Source organism: Antechinus flavipes, chromosome 1, assembly GCF_016432865.1.
Source record: "Antechinus flavipes isolate AdamAnt ecotype Samford, QLD, Australia chromosome 1, AdamAnt_v2, whole genome shotgun sequence".
Lineage (NCBI taxonomy): Eukaryota > Metazoa > Chordata > Mammalia > Dasyuromorphia > Dasyuridae > Antechinus > Antechinus flavipes.
This window is the reverse complement of record NC_067398.1, coordinates 616,173,258-616,190,489: the sequence shown is the minus strand read 5'-3', so window position 1 is coordinate 616,190,489 and position 17,232 is coordinate 616,173,258. Positions and strand designations below refer to the sequence as shown.

The 17,232-nt window shown below is 35.0% G+C and overlaps 1 protein-coding gene across 3 annotated transcripts in view; it reads right to left on the bottom strand.

Moving 5' to 3' along the window:
* FAM91A1 (family with sequence similarity 91 member A1) overlaps positions 1–13,760 on the bottom strand; it is a 53,747-nt gene extending 39,987 nt beyond the window's left edge. Inside the window, exons 1-4 of one of the 3 annotated variants that reach the window (XM_051971062.1) lie at positions 13,414–13,760; positions 4,245–4,329; positions 2,725–2,876; positions 1,584–1,641 (exon numbers count right to left, since the gene is read on the bottom strand). In XM_051971062.1, coding sequence (XP_051827022.1) covers positions 1,584–1,641; positions 2,725–2,876; positions 4,245–4,329; positions 13,414–13,485 — 367 coding nt within the window. In that variant the 5' untranslated portion in view covers positions 13,486–13,760. Of the gene's footprint in view, positions 1–1,583; positions 1,642–2,724; positions 2,877–3,837; positions 4,140–4,244; positions 4,330–13,413 lie in introns of those variants that run through there. The other 2 variants (XM_051971063.1, XM_051971064.1) reach the window with 2 other exon arrangements.
* Between the last annotated feature and the right edge of the window lie 3,472 nt (positions 13,761–17,232).

Sequence of the window (17,232 nt, the reverse complement as noted above, 5' to 3'; positions counted from 1 at the left end):
TTATTAGTAATGCTACAATATATCATTAGTGCAGTTGCTCAGCTACAATATAAATTCCATTCAGTAATCATATATTAAGTATCTACTGTATATAGTAAATTGTGCTAAGCACAAAAAATTCAGATAAAAAAGGCCCTGTTCTCTCATGGCACTTAAGGTTTTGTAGATAAATATGGCATCTGGACAAATAAACATTTATTTATAATATAACATAACCAAGAATCTTGTATTTATTTATACGTATAAACAGATATAGAAATATTTACTTATACAAGTATAATTTGTATATATTGCACTTGATACAGAGCCTGGGACATAGTAGGTACTTAATAAATGTTTACTGATTGATTGATAGGTAAGCCTCTAATATAATGTAAATTCTTTGTGGGCAGGATCTATTTCATGTCTATCTGAATTCCTAATAACTAGGAATTACATACATAATTCTTTACATAATAGGAGATTAATAATGTTTGTTCAATTAGAGAATTAAACATAACATCTAATGGGAAACTAGATTTGACAAAATATATGACAAAGATTAAATCTTCCAGAGAAAGGTTACTAGGATAAAGAATTTATGTTCTATGAATCAACTAAGGGAATGGTGGACATTTACCTCAGAAAACACATATATGGGGCATAATTTTTTCTTAAAATATTTGAAAGGTCTGATCCCCAGACTACAGAACAAGTTACAAGTGAAGAAGCAGAATCACAGAATCTAAAAGTTAAAAGGAACATCAGTGACCCCAGAGTCCAAACCATACATGAATGATTAAATAAAGAGTCCCTCTAAAACTTTAAATGTTAAAGAATTTCTTGTGTCCCTTCATAGCACTAGAAATTCAACAATTTTAACAATGACTGCCACATCATAAAGACACGAAAAGGTTTCTTGGATTAAATGAACAATGCTTAAATAAGAAATGCTAATCCCAAAAAAGACTTTTTGCCTATACTGAAGATCATTCTTTTGGTTGGTTCTCAAACTTCTCTAAGTTCATTATATAATAAAAGAGACATTAAGCTCAAATAAAATGGTTCTTAGAAGATTACTCTATTTGTAAAAGAAAAAAAAAATTAGCATGTTATACACTTATAGAACTCCCAAGAACAAAATATATTCTATGTAATTTGACAGCCATCACACCCTTAGAAAAAAAAATTAGACGGATTCCATTTTTAAAAAACACATAAACAAACTAACCTAATCTTCCTAATCTTCTACTAATGATTTCACTAACGCCATTCAAACTTCCAGGATTCCCTCTAAAAATATATATTTATTTCTCTTTCACCTAGTCTAATTTTTCTCTTTGGGAGATGGGGGTGGTGATTAGATGAAGTACTAAACCATCTAACACAATTACATGAATCTTGTTATATTGATTGTTATAAAGAATCAATACTGCCCAATTTCTGTACAGCATTTTTCAGATAAAACAAAATCAATCAATACAATATCATAAAAGATATAGATATAAAGATAGGTAGATCTCTATATATACATATATACATGCATATATAGAGAGATATTAATGCATTACTTTACTCAATATAATTGAATGAATAATACTCACAGTCAGCAGCTGTAAAATTGGGCAATGAATCATAGCTTTTTTCACTGTTCATTATGTCCTTTTAAAAAGAAAATAATATTACCCATAAAGATTTTAAGGTAATCCTGCTTTTAGGCAAATGATATGATTTTTAAAGTATATGGGTTATAATACGAAAAAACCTCACTCACTATACAAGTGTATAAGATTATAAGTTAGCATTCAATAGCATATATGATACCTTATTAAGAAAATCTGACTCTCTCCCTTTATAAGTACCAAATATATTTCCTCTGCTCTGTAAGGATAACATGAAATAACTAGCAAGAAATTAAGTAAAAGAGTCCAATGCCTTCAATTTTCATATACTCAACTTGAGTTCTTCTAGAAGAGAAAATTAAATAGTGGACTCTTTAATGAAAAAAGCCCAGTCAGCAATAGACTAATATATAGGAGCTAACAGGTGTCAGCCAAATACTATCAATGAGTCACTCAATGTTCTCTGCTCTTTTACGTCTAATTCAAAAGGATTTTGATTTCAATATCCTAAATCAGCCAACTATATAGCAGATAAACATGGAAGTAAAAGCAATTTCATATATAATGGCTAAAAACCAAAAATGCCAATAGTTTAGTGAACATTCTACAATAGAAAAAAATAGAATTAGGCTGCTTTGGGATAACTGATCCCAAGTTTCTGTCGAACAAAGATACCAACTAATAGCAATTAGTGAGGCAGAGATAAAGTAAGAGCCAAGACTCCAAAAAAGCATTTTTTAAAATTCTTTCATTGATTTACTACAGTATCTTGGGCACAGAATTGTAACATGCCATATGCATAGTTGGTAATTGGATAGTTATCTACTTTACTGTTAGCCTTAACATTTAAAAATTACTAAGAACCTCAAATAACTTTAAAAGCAAAAAAGCCTTACAACAAATTTTAATGAACAAAAATGAACATTTAATGAAAAAAATAAACATTTTAATGAACAAAAAAGTATAATGGCACAAAAGAGGCTTAAGAGTGCATATATACATCATACAAAGTACAGAGATTAACATCATTTACAATTTTGTCTTTGACATGTAGTTAAGAAATTTTTCTGCTATAATAATTTAGTCATTCTTAATTATAACTACAATACTGAATGAAACTCACCTCCATAATTCCAGTATAATAAGAAAATGGTGTTATCCTCAAGCCCTTTACCATAATATCTGATAAATGGTAGGGGTACAACATGAGATGTTCTCGACTGTATTTTAATAGTTCCTCATAGTATTTGCGTTCATCCTTCTTGACATGCTTAACTGGTTAAAAGAAACAAAACAAATCAATAATTCTTCACTGTTGGTGCATCTTATTATTTCAATTTGCACATCAATAATAGATAATAAAATTCAAACAATAAAAGAATGAAACAAAAAACTAGGAAAAATAGAAGGAACCAAATGAGAATAAAATCTGAGGGATGGAATCTTGGAAATGTTTTACATTTCTATCTTTAAAAAAAAAAAATTCTCATGATACTACAAAAAAATTTTTCTTTGGAAAACAGAGTTTTTTCCATACCTGAAGTGACTGAACTTTAGAATAAGACCTTATTAGAGCTAAACTTATAAGATTAATTTGATAGGACAGGATCACAAAAAGCTAAGTAAGGCAAGACTGCATTAAATGTGTTGTCTAATATTAACTAATGCCAGTTTTTTTTTTTTCCTTACAAAATCTGGTAAATCTACACTAGCAGAAAATTGAAAGACAGCTTAACTAAATGCCAATTTAAGAGTAGAATCAAGTAAGTACCAGTTAGTGTTTTTTAAATCTATGCAGCCTTTAGCCTCTGACAGGATACTTTTAAAAGCAAATTAACTATGAAATTCTTGTCTAAAACATTACAAATTTAAGGAGAAAATAGTCAACAATGAAACAGAATGATAAATTTATTATTTTTCAGGACTTAAAGGTAAATACAAGAAATTTGCCAAAAGAAACTATGAATGCTATGGAATACAATATCTAAATATTATTTCTTTTTATTATAAAAAGTCTTTTTCATTGAAGTTACATATCTGAAACAGTTACCAGAGTAATAACTATCATCTGAGAGGTAAATAAAATTAATGTATTTCTGATCAAAGAGGGCAAGGTTTGAATTGAGAGATTAAGTAATTGCTGTAAACTAAAAACAAAATACAGTGTTATACTGTAACTTTCTGTAAAATCACAAAGAAAATATGGTAGCCATTAATGTACTATATAGTGAGTTACCTTTTTAAAATAAGCTAACATGGAATAATGCAAATGTACATATTTGTTTTTTAATTTCCATGCTACCAAGTTTTGAGTAGGGTTTTGGTTTGGTTTTTTTAATCCAGACCTATGATTTCAGTGATTTAGTAACTCCTGGAAAGGAAATTCCCTCTACCAATGTAGATCAGCAGAGCAACTAGATGTTCTGAAAGAGTTGCTTGAAGCACAGAAAGTGACTTGTCCAGGATCACACAGTAATTGTCAGAGACAGTCTTGACAGGTCTTCCCAGTTGTTAGACTGGCTCTCTATCAACTACTTCATGCTGTCTGTAACATAAAGTACACGCTGAAAAACTGTGGAAAATTTATTGAAATTAAAATTCTTTGTCAGTACTATATATTTGAATAACAAAATATCTACTTACCTAAGTTATTTCTATATCGTAATTGATTTCTGATACTATAGAGCACAACTTGCTTTTCATATTCTCTTTGTGAATTTCCAAGACCCTAGAAAATAATGTTATAAATTTAAAATATTTTCAAAAATATGAATATGTAAATTTTAAATTTCCCCTCGAAATTTATATCCAACTTTATCTCATTTAATCTCTAACAGTAGCTCATTTTATGGGTGAGGAAATTTAAGTAAACAATGTTATGTGATTTGCCCAAGATTACACAAATAGTGTGTGTGTGTGTGTGTGTGTGTGTGTGTGTGTGTGTGTGTGTGTATGTGTATGTGTGTGTATTTATACTACTTTGCTAGAACACTATCTTCTAAAACATACAATTCAATATTAAGGCAATTCTGGTCTAGTATCTCAAAGAGGTTTATTCACTAGAAATATTCAAATATTTTATTTTAATAGTCACCTAAAATGTAGTGGCTTAGAATAAACAAGATAATAGTCTGATGGTGAGAGTCGTATATTTAATAGAGAATTTTCTTTTATTTTAAAAAACTTTTCCCACTAAGTGTACTTATTATGGATTTTATATAGATGATACAAAGTATAATTGAATATTACTTTTAATTCTATTTTAGATCAATTAAGGTAATCAAAAATATGCACCTATAAAAAGAATCAACAAATTTGTTTTGATCTAAGAAATAGTAATACACAGTCTTGGGGAGGGGGAGAGAGAAAGGGGAAGGATGAATATTGCCAAAGAACAAACAATAACTTTGGTTCATGAAGCTTTACTTTACTACTGACTTACACATTCTGGTGGTCAATCTTACCCTTCAATTTGACCGAGGCATCAACTGTTCTGCACTCCTTCAAATCTCTTGCATCCATATTTCAATAGTCCTATATCTTCACCCAAATTCTCCTCCTTTCCTTCTGCCCAGTTTCAAAAGAAAACTCTCCTCTTGCCAAAGCAAATCTGTCTCCTGGATTCCATTCTTTCCACTCTCTGACTCTGTATCTCTCTCCTCTTCTCTTTTCTTGCAGTAAAAGCTGAGCCTTGAAGGAAGCCAGGAAGTCAGAAGGCAGAGATGAGGAGGGAGAGCATTTCAGCCATGAGGGAAAGCCAGTGAAAATACTCAGAGTTGGCAAAGGGAGTGTCTTGTGTGAGGAACATCAAGGAGGCCAGTGTCACTAAATTACAGAGTACAGTGCAAGTGTAAGGTATAAAAAAGCAGGAGGAGGTTGTTTAAAAAAAAAAAAAAAGACTGCATGCTAAACAAAAGACTTTATATTTGACTCTGAAGGCAAATAGGTGCCAATAACATTTATTAAGTGGAGAAGACAGGAGAAGGGCTGACATGGTCACACTGGCTTTAGGAAAGATCACTTTGACATAGAAAATGGGCTGAAATAGAGAGATTCATGGCAGGGAGAAAAAGCAGCAAGCTACCATAACAGTCTAAGTATGAGGGTGATGAAGGTCTGTTTCTCTAACTTTCCCTTCAGTAACTCCTGCTCCAGCCTTTTTATATTGTCATTTTCCAAAACTTTAGAACTCTTTTTTTTCCCCCTTATATTATATCCTTTGGCTTAAAATGTCACTTTGTCTCAGCCTTAATTTCTCTACTGTGAAGTTGCATTCCCATTCCTCAGGAAATATCTCCAAAAGATGTCAAATCACCGATACCTAAAATTTAACATTCAAAACAAGCTTCACTCTTTCACCACAAATCTGTTCTTCCTGAATACATACATGATTGTCTCTCCAGGTTGCACTTATATTTTCTGCACTTCCTCTACCGTGCCACAAAAACTTTTCTACCCCTGAACTTCTTATACTTGAAGTATACGCCACCCCCTTAATTGAATAGTTTCTCACAGAATTTCTATTTTAAGGAAAGCATTGAGGTCAGCCATGTCTTCATAACACTCCACACTAGAATTTCTCTATCTTATCCTTCCTCATTAGAATATAAGCTTCTTGAGGGCAAGAACTATTTTTCTGCTTATATTTGCATGCCCAGTTATTAGCACAGTGCTTAAACATATAAATAATATAATGTTTATTGACTTGATTGCTAGCCACATCTCTGTCATTTATAAACTTAATATGTGTGAAACTACTAATCTGAGAGTCTTCAGAGCTGAATTTTGTTCTACTGCATCAAATGCTTTAAAAAAAAAAAAAAAAAAACAGGGCAGCTAGGTGGCACAGTGAATAGTGGCACCAGTCCTGAAATCAGGAGGACCCGAGTTCAAATCTGTCTCAGACACTTAACATTTCCAGCTGTGTGACCCTGGGCAAGTCACTTAACCCCAATTGCCTCAGTGAAAAACATACATAAAGTGGTAACAGAAAATTCAGAACTAATGTTTTAAGATAAATGTTAAAAATTTTCTTTATGTATAACTGGAGAAAAAATATTATTTTAAAAAAAGATAAAAGGAACTTCACCTTTGTGCTCACAATATTCTTCAGAGGGAAAAATTTAAGAACAGTTTAAACAATTTTTTTAAGACTGTGAGACAGTAATAACTTGTTTTTTCAATCTTTAGGCCCCAGCTTAGGCTTCATTTATGACTGCGGCCATAATGTGGAAATAACAAAATTTCCATTGACGAGCCTCAACTTGATCCCTAACAAACCATTAAACTTCTCAAAACCTGTACCCATGACAACTTCATTAAGTGATGAATGTTGCTAAACTAAAATATTGTCATTCTCCTTTATTTATATTTTTAATTAAAGAACTGAGTTCTTAGTGCTGCCACCTTCTCCTAAATAGTCTCTTCTCATCAATTTTTCTATTTCTGTCAATGGCATTATTCTCTGAGCTCCTACACTCACAAACTGTAACTACAGTTTTTGTCACTGTTTTTCCTCTCCTTCATTCTTTATTACATCATACTTAATCAGTTACCTAGTTGATTATCCTGCCTAGTCTTGCTAGTAAACCTTAATCTTGCTCTTTATACGCATTATCCAATTTCAGGCCCTCAACTTCAACACTTCACGACCAGATTACTTTAACAGCCTCCATTTGGTTTCAATTTTTCCTAGGGTCTCTCCTTTTAATCTTTCATCCTATACAGTTGCCAGATAAATCTTCTTTAAAAATTACTTTGAACATTAATTCATCTTGATAAAGATACCACCTCTCTTGCTTTTGTTTCCTAATCTGCGTAATAAAGGAAAGAGATATATCATCTCTTAGGTTCTTTTCCACTTCTAAACTTTATGATCCAAGCGTCCAGACTAGAAACCTTAATATCATTCGATTCCCTTTTCTTCAACTCCGCATCCAATAAATTGCAAAATCTGGACTATGTTCAGGCATTTTCACTGGCTCCCTCTACTTCATTCCTACCCTCAATGCCTGAATGTGCTCCTTCCTTATCTCTGCCTCCTGGCTTCTTCCAAATCCCAGTAAAAAAAAAAAAAAAACTCAACTTATATAGGAAATTTTATTTGATCTCTTTTAATTCTAGGCTTTTCCTCTATTAATTTATTTTCAATTTTTTCTGTGTATATTTTTATCTATACATACTTGTTTAAATGTTATATTACATCTTTTGCCTTTGTTTGTATCCCTAGTGTTTAGTGTAGTGCTTATCACACAGTAGGTCCTTAATAAATGTTTCCTCACCTCCTACTACTCCAATCTACTCAACATCTTTCCCAAGTAATTTTCCTTTACTTCCTTTCCTTCATATTACTGAAAAGTACAATGTAAACATGTACAAGTGGATAAAATGGAGTATCCTAATATAGTTTGGAAGACAACTAAAATAGGTGAAATGGCCACAATTAAATTATTTCCAAAGCAATCTAGTGCTCACTGTTTATTAAAACCTGGCCAACATAATAATGTTAGCCTCATAGTATACAGGCCTTGTCTAACATCTGGATTGTTTATATTAGTGATGTATCTTCTCAACCAGTGTATTTGTTTTTGTAGCCTTCCAAGGCATTATTTATCTCTTAAGTCTTCATTCAAGAGAATCAAAGACATATAGTAGAAGACCCATATTTCTCTCCAGTTCTTGAGTTAAACCTATATGTAATCAATACTTCCACTTCCTTTCCTTTCACTCTTTTCTGAATGCTCTGCATTGTGGCATTCAACTGAAACTACATTTCCAAAGCTACCAATTACCTACCTCTTAATTGCCAAATCTAATCATTTTCTCAGTCATTATCTTTCTTAACCTCTCAGCATCCTGTAACACTATCCAAGTCTCTTCTCCTTGATACTTTCTTCTCTCTAGATCTTTATGACTCTGTTTTTTTCCTGGTTTTTTATCTGACTATTCCTTCTTAATACCTGCATCTACTAGTTATAGTGCCTGCTAATAGTAAATAGTTCCCAAAGCTCTGTTCTGGGTTCTCTTCTCTATTCCCTCAATACCATTTTTCTTGGTGATCTCTTCAGCTCCCACATATTTAAAGTATCATATCTATGGAGATAATTTAGATTTCTTCATCTGGTCCTAACCTCTCACAGGACATCTCCAACTGGATGGCTCATAAACCTCTTAAAACACATCATGTCTAAAACTGAACTCATTATCTTTTCCCTAAAACCACTTCCTTGTTCCAATTTCTCAATTACTATTGAGAGTATGATCGTCCTAGTCATCTAGGTTCAAAATCTAGATGCCATCTGCCACTTCTCATTCTTACTCTCCATATCCAATCATTTCTACTTTCAGACAGGTCCTCATCACCTCATGCCTGGGTTATTGTAATAGTGTGCTGGTTGATTTCCCTGCCTCAAGTCTCTCCCCATTATAATCCATACTTCATTCACTTGTCAAAGTGATCTTTTTAAATTCTAAGTCTAATCATGTCCCTCTCTATTTAAACTCCAAGGGTTCCCTATCACCTCCAGAACCAAATATAAAATCCTCTGGTTTTTAAAGCCCTTCATAATCTGATTCCTTCCTATCTTTCCAGACTTTTTATACTTTATACCCTCCTACACATTAGTCAATTCAATGACACTGGTTTCTTAGATATTTCTTGAATATAATTCTCTATCTCCCAAATCCACATATTATCACTGGCTGGCTGTTCATGATACTTAAAATTCTCTCCTTCTTCATCTCTACCTCCAAGTTTTCCTAGCTTCCTTCAAGTTTCAGGTAAAGTCCCATCTTCTACAAGCAGATTTCCCAGTCCTTCTAAAATTTAGTGCTTTTCCTCTGAGATTATCTCCAGTTTAACCAGTATACAGTCTGACTGTACTTAATTGTTTCCATGTTATCTATTTCGTTTGCTTGTAGCTCCTTGACAGCTAGAACTATTTTTTTACCCTTCTTTGTATTTCCCAGTGCTTATAAGGCACAATATTTGACTCACAGTAGACACAATAACTGCTGACTAGTGAAAATATGATGTAAACTTAAAACACAAAATTTTGAGATAAATCATACTTTTCTTTTTTATAAGAGCTATTTCTTTGAAAGATACAAAGAAAAATAAGATTTTCTTCTCCATCCACATGGAGATAATTGAGAGGATGAGATATATAAATAAGTCATTATTACACAAGGGCATGGTATCCCAAATGCTGGAATACTTCCGGAACACAGGCAGAGTCAAAAACATATTTGTTTTAAATGAGCCAAAAACTGTAATAAGTTTTTGAAGTAGAAATTACAAACTATTTTACCTCAAATCTAGAAAACTAGCAAAAATGTCAAAAGACAAAATAGTGTGAGAAATACTAATACACTGTTGTTAGAGTTATGAATTGGTTCAACCAATTTAAAATTATGCTTGGTATGTGGTAAAAATGTCTATACCATTTAATCCATTGACCCTACTGATGGACATATACTCAAAGAAAAATCAATGATTAAAAAAAAAAGTTCCAGCTACACCAAAATATTTGTATGTAGCAGCACTTTTTATAGCAGCAAAGAATCAGAGAGTAAATGGCCCACAAAGTTGATTATTAATTAAATTATTATTATTATTATTATTTATTTTATAAGTAATTTATAAATAATAAACAATAATTGTTATTTAAATTATTAAAATGATAATTAAATAAATTGTTGTATGTAAATTTAACAAAAATCACTGCACTATAAGAAATGACAATTACCAAAAAGCAAGGACTTAAAATGTTATATGTGATAAATAGAAAGAACAAAAACAAGATAACAATTGAAAGCAGTGAAATGATAATGGCCCAGATTGATCTCCCTTCCTTTCTTGCAAATACTGAAGCTAAAGTTCATATACACCAAAATATTTTTGGTAGCAAAGAACAAAATAGTAGAGATGGACAGTGTGAAATACAACATATGTCACACTTAGATGATATGTGCTTTAGCTTTGGCATAGCTATCTTTTTCCTTTTATATCCTTTTATATCAATGATATAAAAGATAGCTCTCTGGAAGAGGAGATGGGATATATTAAGAAGTATAAGTACTATTTTAAAAAAAAGCAACAAAAAAACTTAAGAGGAAATATAAAGCATATTTTTCATAATAAACATGAGACATTTTTATTGCTTATATTATAATGTTTAAGTGTGCATTAAATTGAGCTGATTATAAAGTGATCAAAGACCCTGATCAGCTAGTAAGTTCAAAATTACATTAACAATTAGTTAAATGTGTGTGGGGAGGGGTAGTAATAGTGATTTTTAAAAAAAGAAAAAGGAAATGTGTATCAATGAAACATTTTTAAAATAGAGAAAAGGAAATTCAAAAAGAACATAAATAAGCAGGGCAATGCTGTACTACCATATCATATATAAAAGTGTGTGTGTGCGTGCGCACGTGCATGTAACACTTTCAAGTAAAATCTGTGCACTTTTTACATGGAAATGTTCATATTTATCAAAGATTTTCCAGGCAGACTTCCTTCTAAACCTATGTAAAAAGCTATAATGATACTGGGGATGGGATAAAGTAGTTTCAGAGACAGAGTGAAGAAGGTAATATCACTTTAGTGGAGAATTAATTCTGGTTGGCAACACTAAGGGACAAGCTAAGGAGGACAAAATACTTAAAGGAAATGGGATAACAGAAAAGATTTGGGGGGCTTCAGAATGTGGTGCTTAGGCTCAGATAAGACTTGAAACTACACTTAGAATTATAACTCTAGAGATGAAAGAGATCTTAGACAACATCTACTCCAAACACCTCATTTTATTGACAGAAAACTGAGAGCCAAAGAAGTTGAATGAAATTGAAACCCAAGGTCACAGAGTTCAGAGGTGAGATCAAAATCACTGAAGCAAGGGTTTCCACAAACATGCCACCAGTACTTAAGAGATTATGATCAATAATGTCACTTTTGTAGACCTCGTGGTTAAAACCTTAAAAACAGAATAAAGTTAATCTACCTACACATACAGCATTTTATCCTGAATTTCCCCCAATTCCATGTGTTTTAAATAACATGTAAATGAAATAACTGAAATAAGAGTCCTGTAATGATCTCTTCCCCCTCCTTTAACTATATAGTTTTTAAAGTCTTATAAAATGAACCAAATCACATTAAAATTGGCTTTAAAACTAATTTTAATAGCTTCTCTCAGAATTGGTGAAGATTAGTGATTTTCTGTCATAATTAAACCCTTCAAAGTACATAATAATATATGAAAAATCAGTCCCTTTCATATAAGCAATGCCTATGCCCAGTAATTTAAATTACTGACAGTTCTACTAAATTGGCAAAAGCTTAAAGATGCTACCATGAAGTTCCACAATTTCATCTAAGAAATTTATGCTGGGATATTTTGCACCATTTTCTATAAGTGGCCAAATTTAGATCTAGATCAATCTTACCAATTACTTTAAAGGGTTTCTTAGAAAAAGCCTAGGCAATTTTACCTTTTTTGTCCAATCTAAATGAAGCCCTCACCATTTCCCCTACCATTATTCATATTCACAATAACACACATTCAACATTCATCTTCCCTCAATCACAGGGAAGAGAAACAGGAAGAAAATAACTCGCATTTCTTCCAGTGGTTGGTAGGGAAGAAAAAGCACTAGTTACAGTACCAAAAGACCTGGGTTTAAGTCGACTTCTGGTATTTACTATCTATGAATCTTTGAGCAAGATACTTAATATCTTTCTCTTTCTCTCTCTCTTTTTTGGTTGACAATTAATCTCTCTTGTCCTCAGTTTGTTGTAAAATCAAAGCCATGGACTGGATTGACCCTGAAATCCATTCAGAGCTCTATAATAATAGATATGTGTATATATTTATATGCATGCGCATATATATACACGTTATCTCCCGAAACAGATAATTACATATCCTCTACTATATTTAGTGACAAATATTTAAAAGGAGGATCAGCCTAAGGGGTAAAAAGGTTATTTTACAGACAACCAATGAGACCAGACATCAGATTTCCATACTTTTTCGTCTATACACACACACACACACACACACACACACACTCCCTTGAATTCCAGATTACACGAAGTGGCCGACAAGAGAAAACCTATGACTTTTTAAGAACAGGCAAGCACAATCTCTCCCGAGTTGGAAAGCCAAGTCTTAGATCTCCGGCGATTACATGTCATGCATGTAATCATTCCTAATCAGAAGCATCTCTTTTCAGCGCAGAGACTCACATGACACACCTGCTGACCTTTCCGGCACAACTCCCTCCCCCTTTTTAACTCTAAGGTTTTCCTTCTGGGATCGCCCCCCCACACACACATTTACCCCTTACGCGTACATTAAAACTATTTGCGTGTTTTCTCTCCCATTATTAAACCGTGAGCTCTTCGAGAAGAAGGACCGTTTTCGGCTGCCGCCGGACGCAGTCGGACACACAGTAAGCATTGAATGGATGCTGTAGGGAGGTATTATGCAAACCAGATGCTACTTGAATAGCACTGAAAGGCTAGCCTCGGACAGGTAGGGCCGGGCACTTAGAGCCAAGAGAACAAGGCAGGATGGCTGGCAACCTCCTCCAAGCTAAACCTAATTCTCCAGGCGAGCCTCCCCGACGTTTTCTTTTCGGGAAACGGGACCTGGGAGGAGAGGAGAGTCCCTCCCACGAGGGGCGGGAAGTGGACCTGCCGGAGGAGCCCGCAGGGCTACGCACAGTTCGAACCCCGACGCTCGGTAGCGCTCTCCCCAAGTGCTCCCCTTCTCCGGTCGCCCCGCAAGCTCGGCCCCGCGGCCCGTACCTGTCGGACGTTGGCCGGCAGCTTGTTCCAGGGGTAGTTGTGGCGGATGTGGAACTCCACGTCGATGTTCATGGTGCGAGGGCAGGACGGGCAGGCGGCGCCTCCCTCCTCCTCACGGCCTGGCCTGAGTTGCCAGAAGGAGGCACAGCGGCTCACAGCGCCGCTAGGCAGGGCCGCTCCATGCCTCGGGCTCTCAGGGCACAGCGGACCGAACCCTCGGCTACCCTGTAGGGTAGGAGAAGGGTGAAGGGGGCGGAGGGGCGCGTACGTCGCGACGGGTCCAAGTTTCTTCCTAGTTTCGATCTGCCGGAAGCGGCCTCCGATCTTACGTCACTTCCGCCTGCGGCAGAGAGGGGGAGGGGGGAAAAGGGGCGAAACGGGAAAGTTGTAGAGGGCCGCAAGCTCTTCTCCTACATCTCATTAACTTCGCTCTCTTGCCCCTCAACTTCCTCCTTACCTGTGAGGCCGGGACGCGGGTGAGACGAGCTAGGGACGCGAGCGTGGGCGCGGCCTCGCCGGCTTTAAGGAAGGCGGGGCCGGTTAGATGCCAAAAAGCTTGTAGCATCTGTCAATCAATGGATCCAGCTGCCTAGGTTTTTCTAGCTTTAAAGGGCAGCAATCAAGTCAAAAGGATTCGAGTTCAAATGTGGTCTCAGAACCTTAATACCTGCTTAGTCCTGTAATTTCAGCCCTAATTTCCTTATCTATAAAATGGGGATAAGAGTAGCCCAAACAGTAGCAGTGTGATCTCGGACAGCTCCATTAATCAATTAACATTTATTAAGCACCTACTAAGTGCCGGGCTCCAAGCTACGCGCTGGGATCATAAAAGAGCCAAAAAAACAACCCCCTGCCTTCAAGAAATGACAACACGCAAACATGTTTGCAAAGCAAGCCATATTCAGGATAAGTAGGAAATAATTAACAGAGGGACAGCGCTGGTGTTAAGAGGAAGTAGTGTAAGAGGTGGGATTTTAGATAGAGCTTAAAGGAAGCCCTGTGCAAGACACTTTTAACCTCTCTCAGCCTGTTTCTTTTGTAAACTAGGATTAATCATAGCGTCTGCCTGCGGGTTGAAGGTTACTGTGAGAGTTAAATGAGATAGGATATGCAAAAGGCTTTGAAAGACTTAAAATCAACTATATAAATGCTAGCTATTATTACATAGTAAGTGCCTTCTGTGTGCCCAGCAGTGTGTTAAGGCTCTGAGGATTCCAAAAGGGAAAGCCAAACAGAAGGCTCTAGATATGAATAACATCCGAGTGGAGGAAAAGAAGGCTAAATTTGGAGCCAGAAGACCTAACTCAGTTCTCCTTTCTACCAAATGAGAGGGATAAGCTAAATGACCTCCAAGAACTTTTCTAGTTTTAAATCTAGGATCTTGTGATCCTTGTACTTTTTAACATTTTTATACAAGGCATAGATGATTTGCTCATTGCAATGGCGTTGTTGTTTGTTGTTGTTTAGTCATTTCAATCCATCCAACTCTTCATGTCTCTCTTTGGGGTTTTCTTTTCAAAATCTGGGGGTGATTTCCTTTTCCAACTCATTTGAAAAATGAGGAAAAAGGATTAAGTAACTTGCAAGGGGTCACACCACTAATAAGTGTCTGAGGCCAGATTTGAACTCAGGAAGATGAGTTTTCCTGACTTCAGGCCCTGAACACTGTCCAATGTACCACCTAGTTGTCTCATATAGCTTAGGGATAAAATTTGCATAAAATAGATAGCATCCTCTACTCCTCAAAAAAAGACTTCACAAATACAAAACAGGAGAGGTGTGGATAGTACTTATAGCTAGCTTTTATATGGCTCTTTAAAGCTTGCAAAGCACTTCACATATATTCTCTCAACAACCTGACATAAGCACTACTATGCCCATTTGACCTTTGAGAAAGCTAATGTTAAATGATTTTTCCTAAGATCACACAGCTACTAAGTGATTGAAGCAGGATATGAACTCAAGTCTTCTTTAATTACAAGTCTAAATCTCTACCCATTCTCCCACATGATTGCCTTAAGTATGTCAGCAATTCCTTTTTAAAAGAGTTAGGACTTTTAATGGGCTTGTAAGTGCAATATGAATTAACCAAGCAACCAAGAAAGTTTGAATCTTAAGCTTTATTTAGAGAAACAAAGTGTTCAGTTCTAGGATTATATTTTAGGAAGGACATTGGCTAATTGGATGATATCTGGAAGACTACGACCAACATGATAAATTTGAAGATCATTTAAAGAATTAAGAATATTGGTCCTGGAGAAGACAATGCAGCACATGACAACTAATATTTGGAGAGCTCTTCTTTGGAAAAATGGAATAGACTTGTTCTATTTGACCCCAAAATGCAGAACAAGATGCAATGCATTGAAGTTGTAAAGAGGCAAATTTAGTCTTGATGTAAGGAAAAACTGTCTAATTATGATTAAAACTATTAAAAATGGAAATGAATTACCTTATGAATTAGTGGGTGAAATTCCCCTTACTTGAGAGCTTTAAACAGTGGTTAAATAACAAATTGTTAGGAAACTTGGGTCTGGTGCATGTACTAGATAGCTTCAGAGGTCGTGTTCAACTGAGATTCTGAGATACTATAAAGAATTTAGAAGGCTTCATATAGTAAAGGGATTATGTCTGATTCTGGATATCTCCAGCAATATGTGAAATGCTAAACAATCAGTGGGAAATCATAGCAAGTCAGATTTCTGCTCCATATGCTTACAATTTGAACTGTCCAACAGTGAGCCAGGCTGATTGGTGAGAAGTATGTCCCTGTTATTGTTGTTATTGTTGTTATTGTTGATCTTTCCTTTTTAAAGAGGACCAATGACATCATAAGGTAATGTCATGATTTACTCATGATTTGGATTTAAGTGAGGCAAAGTTGCACAAAGTCATCTGCCTTTCTTTTCTAAAATCATCAAAATTCAGTGACAAGACAAAAAATAGAGTGACTGGCAATGGCCTGAGATGTAGTGTGATGGCCTTGGCATTTTCATGTCTGACCACACTCTAAGAACTCCACTGTGCCTGTTTCAGCCACTTTAATGGCCATTGGAACAAATTGCTCTCATCCTCCCATTCAAACAGGAAAGTCTTCACATGTTTTGGGTAGACATCCCCCTAATTCATCTATGAGTTTGAGGCCTGAAAGTTATCCTGTTTATCCTGACTGCCAAAGTGGCTTCTGCATATGTTACACCTTTGTGGGACCATAGGTGAGAATTGGGTGAAAGTTGGATACCAAAAGTACATGAGCAGCCCTGAAAAGCACTCAGTAAGCTTTCATACTAGGGCTTCTAATGCTCCTTGAACACTTTAAACATCCCAAATATCTGAGCAAAGATTAGATGCCCACCTTGTCAGGAACATTGCTTTGAGAATGTTATGAAAGATTCCCTACAAGGAATAGGATCTTGCTATAGTCACTGTTGCTCTCCTTTGATCACTAGCCTAAAATTTAGTTATAATTAAATTTTTGCCACTGAGAAAAACTTTTGTTCCCAAAGCTCTTCTTTGGTTCTCTATCATGTGGGAAGATAGTACAAGGAAGAGGAATAATACACTTAGAAAAAGAAAAGAATGACCTTTTACTTTCCAAGAGGGGAAAATGCTTTCAACCACTATGATCATTCATTCAATAAGCCTCTCTTCTTCTTGGAAAAAAGGGAAAAGAGATAGGAGCCCCATTAAGTACCCTCTTACATCTCAATCAGAGAATCTAATCACATAACTTTAGATTTGCTCTGACTAGAAACTGAAATTGAAAAGTTAGTAGTAATAATAATAATAATAATAATAACAGATGAAACTATATATATA